The 2780-nt window shown below is 36.7% G+C and overlaps 1 protein-coding gene across 1 annotated transcript; it reads right to left on the bottom strand.

Moving 5' to 3' along the window:
• Window positions 1-359: 359 nt before the first annotated feature.
• LOC114162621 (transcription factor bHLH93-like) lies at window positions 360-2315 on the bottom strand. Its single transcript, XM_028046573.2, has 4 exons — window positions 1462-2315; window positions 1205-1363; window positions 877-1041; window positions 360-766 (listed from the first exon to the last, which is right to left on the bottom strand). Exons 1-4 carry the CDS (start codon window positions 2041-2043, stop codon window positions 680-682), a joined length of 993 nt encoding a protein of 330 aa, XP_027902374.1. The 5' UTR covers window positions 2044-2315; the 3' UTR covers window positions 360-679.
• Between the last annotated feature and the right edge of the window lie 465 nt (window positions 2316-2780).

Raw genomic sequence — 2780 nt, 5'->3', positions numbered from 1 at the left:
AGAATTGTTTTTTTTTTTAGAAAAGTACGTAAACTTTAAACTTTTCAGTGTCGCTCTGTAAACCCACCACTAGTTTCGAAGTACAAACAAAAATTAAGTGTAAAATAAAAAATAAAAATGAACAAGTGTTTTTAAAGGATGAGTTTTTTTACTCCGTTTTCCTAATAAATAAATAATTCCTTCGTAATTCTTTAACCTTTTTCCGATGCAAAATTACTGAAGATCACGTTCTTACGTTTGCAAAAAACTAGCAGAAGATCAAAAGCACTCAATTATGAATGTCACATCATTACAAAGAAAAGTGTCTTTATACATAGAAGTCACACAAAGAGAGATATTGGAAAGCCATATCAAAAGAATAGAAACAAAATCCGAACTTTACTCTTATTATTATGTCTTGACATTTTTGCTTGTGCCCTCCACATGCATTCAGGGACAATAACTAGATTCTCGTCCTTGAATTCTATTATTACAATTACATGATCACATCCACATCAACATTAATAATTGCTAACTTTGCCTGAGAATCACACGGACGAGTCCACCATAATGGAGATTTCATGAAAAAAAAAAAAAAAACAAAAAACTAGCCTCTGTCTTAGCAAAACCAATGAACATTATGTGAGGAATAGAAAACTATCCTAAGTGCATTTTCTCATCTTCTTCCTCTGTTCAACTCTCACAAACACCTTCCTCCATATCCTGCACTTCTATACAACGCTTGCTTTATATCTTCAGAACTCAGCATTGCACTTTGCTCCGATTCCTGTTACACCACAGACAAAAAAGGATACTTCTTTACACCGTACGAGCCTCAACCAAGAAACACCATCGACAGAAAATATGAAGCTACATAAACATGGTGTGCTAATGTACCTCTGAGCATGAAGCCTGCATTGTGAAATCATTGAAACAGCTAATAACACATTGTTGAATCTCAAGGCCTAAGGCTTCCAGGGTGTTTACTGTTGATTGTAACAATCCTGGTTTTCCTGCACAGCAAATTTCCACCCGTGTGTCTGAAGTCCTCTCCACTTCAAACTGCATAGACCACAAAACTATAATATAAAAACCAATGCAGGATTGCACCAATCACAATGAAGATGTGTCATATCAACAAACATTTATTTCAAAAGGGTCTATCAGAGAAATTATTACAAGTTCAAAGAACATTACACATAACTGAGTTTTATATATACATTACCTTGGGTGAATTTCTCACTAGGATTTCATTTGGCTTCACATCTTTGAAAATGCCTACCATTTTAGAATCCACTTCTACTTCTTGTTGAAGATTGTTGATCTTCTCCAGAAGTTCTTTCATGTAATCAATGGTGTCCCCAAGTATAGATGTTCTATCCATCTGTGATAAGCATTCAACAAAACAAATTAGATCTGTTAATTTCTGTTAGTGTAGTAGTACAGTACTCATTCAACGAATGACTCACACTCACTGCATACCTTACTTATCTTGGGAACAATAGCTCTCAGCATTGAGAGCCTGTCATTTAGTCTCTTTCTTCTTCTCCTCTCCGCCATTAGATTCTTGGAGGGTTGCCCCTGAAGCTTCTTTGACCGATTCTTTCTTTCCAGACCCGTTCCGATGTTGAAAACTGGCATTTCAGAGGACTGGGTTGGCTCAGCTTTGCATGTAGTTTGCAGCTCCAAATTCTTAAGCTCTTCCCCGAGCATACCGGGGTCTTCTTCTTCCATAATGGACAATGGATAATCCTCTTGACCAAGGGTGTTGAGTGGAGTATCAAGGGTAGTACTGTAGTAAGAATCGATAATCTGCGGTGAGGATTCATCGAGTAAAGAGCCATAGATTTCATTGAAGGGGTGGTAGTCGTTGTAGCTTTGAGGAACTTCTTGAGCAGAAGAAGAGTTGGGGAGGTAAGGTAGAGAGTTTTGATCAAAACAATCAAAACTACTCCAGCCATTACAGAAGAACTGGGTTTCTTCTGTACTTGGATTGGTGGTGTCCCATGTTTCTCTTCTTAGAGTCATCAGTTCCTCCAAGAAATCATGGTCATAGTGCTCCATATCACTCTCTAAATGTGTGTGCAATAGGATGCTATAATTCTTTAAGAAACACACCTTTTGAGTTCTTCTGAGAACATGTAGTATACTAAGAATGAAGAATTTATAGGGGAATACAGCGAGCCTTGTTGCGTATGGATTATTATATACAATGTGGTATGTATGATGATGATGTATTCATTAGTTTTAGAAGCTATATAGCCTAAGACAGAAATGGAATCTGCTTTTCATTTCACAGCGGTTTATGTCTTTTTCACCGAAATTGCTGCAATCAAACACAAACTATATATTTAATTGGTATTCTCAGAAAACTTTGACCCTCGTATCTGCCTGGAAACAAAAAGAATGGAGTTGTCATCATAAAACCTGCCAGGTTCCTTGTATGTTTAAAGCTGTGTAATATAAATTGTTGCCAACACCTCTCTCTCTCTCTCTCAACCCTTGAAGAAAGTTTCCAACTTGGGTCCCACTCTCCAATGCCTCCAAAGTTTGGCTTAGCTCACGAATTCAAATGAGTTGGTATTCTTATTTTGTTCTTTCTGCACTCTTCTGTATATCCTATACGTTTAATAGTTAATGCAAATAGTAATAACTTAGATGAATATGACATTAATTCTCTCTTATATGTTTACGTAGATTAATGCAGTAATAGTGTAATACAATACAACCTCACTAATTTGGTTCTAGCAGGTGAACATTGTTCATGTAGGGGTTCACTAGTCTTTGCTTGATCCACTGTA

Source organism: Vigna unguiculata, chromosome 9 (assembly GCF_037176805.1).
Source record: "Vigna unguiculata cultivar grain cowpea cultivar isolate G323 ecotype 2 chromosome 9, ASM3717680v1, whole genome shotgun sequence".
Lineage (NCBI taxonomy): Eukaryota > Viridiplantae > Streptophyta > Magnoliopsida > Fabales > Fabaceae > Vigna > Vigna unguiculata.
Note: the sequence above shows the minus strand (reverse complement) of the source record. Positions and strands in the feature narration are given on the sequence as shown.

Coding starts and splice junctions, on each gene's coding strand:
- LOC114162621 (XM_028046573.2), bottom strand. CDS start 2,043: ATGGAGCACTATGACCATGATTTCTTGGAGGAACTGATGACTCTAAGA. Junction 1,364..1,461: donor TTGTTCCCAAGATAAGTAAG/GTATGCAGTGAG, acceptor TGCTTATCACAG/ATGGATAGAACATCTATACT. Junction 1,042..1,204: donor TAGTGAGAAATTCACCCAAG/GTAATGTATATA, acceptor TGGTCTATGCAG/TTTGAAGTGGAGAGGACTTC.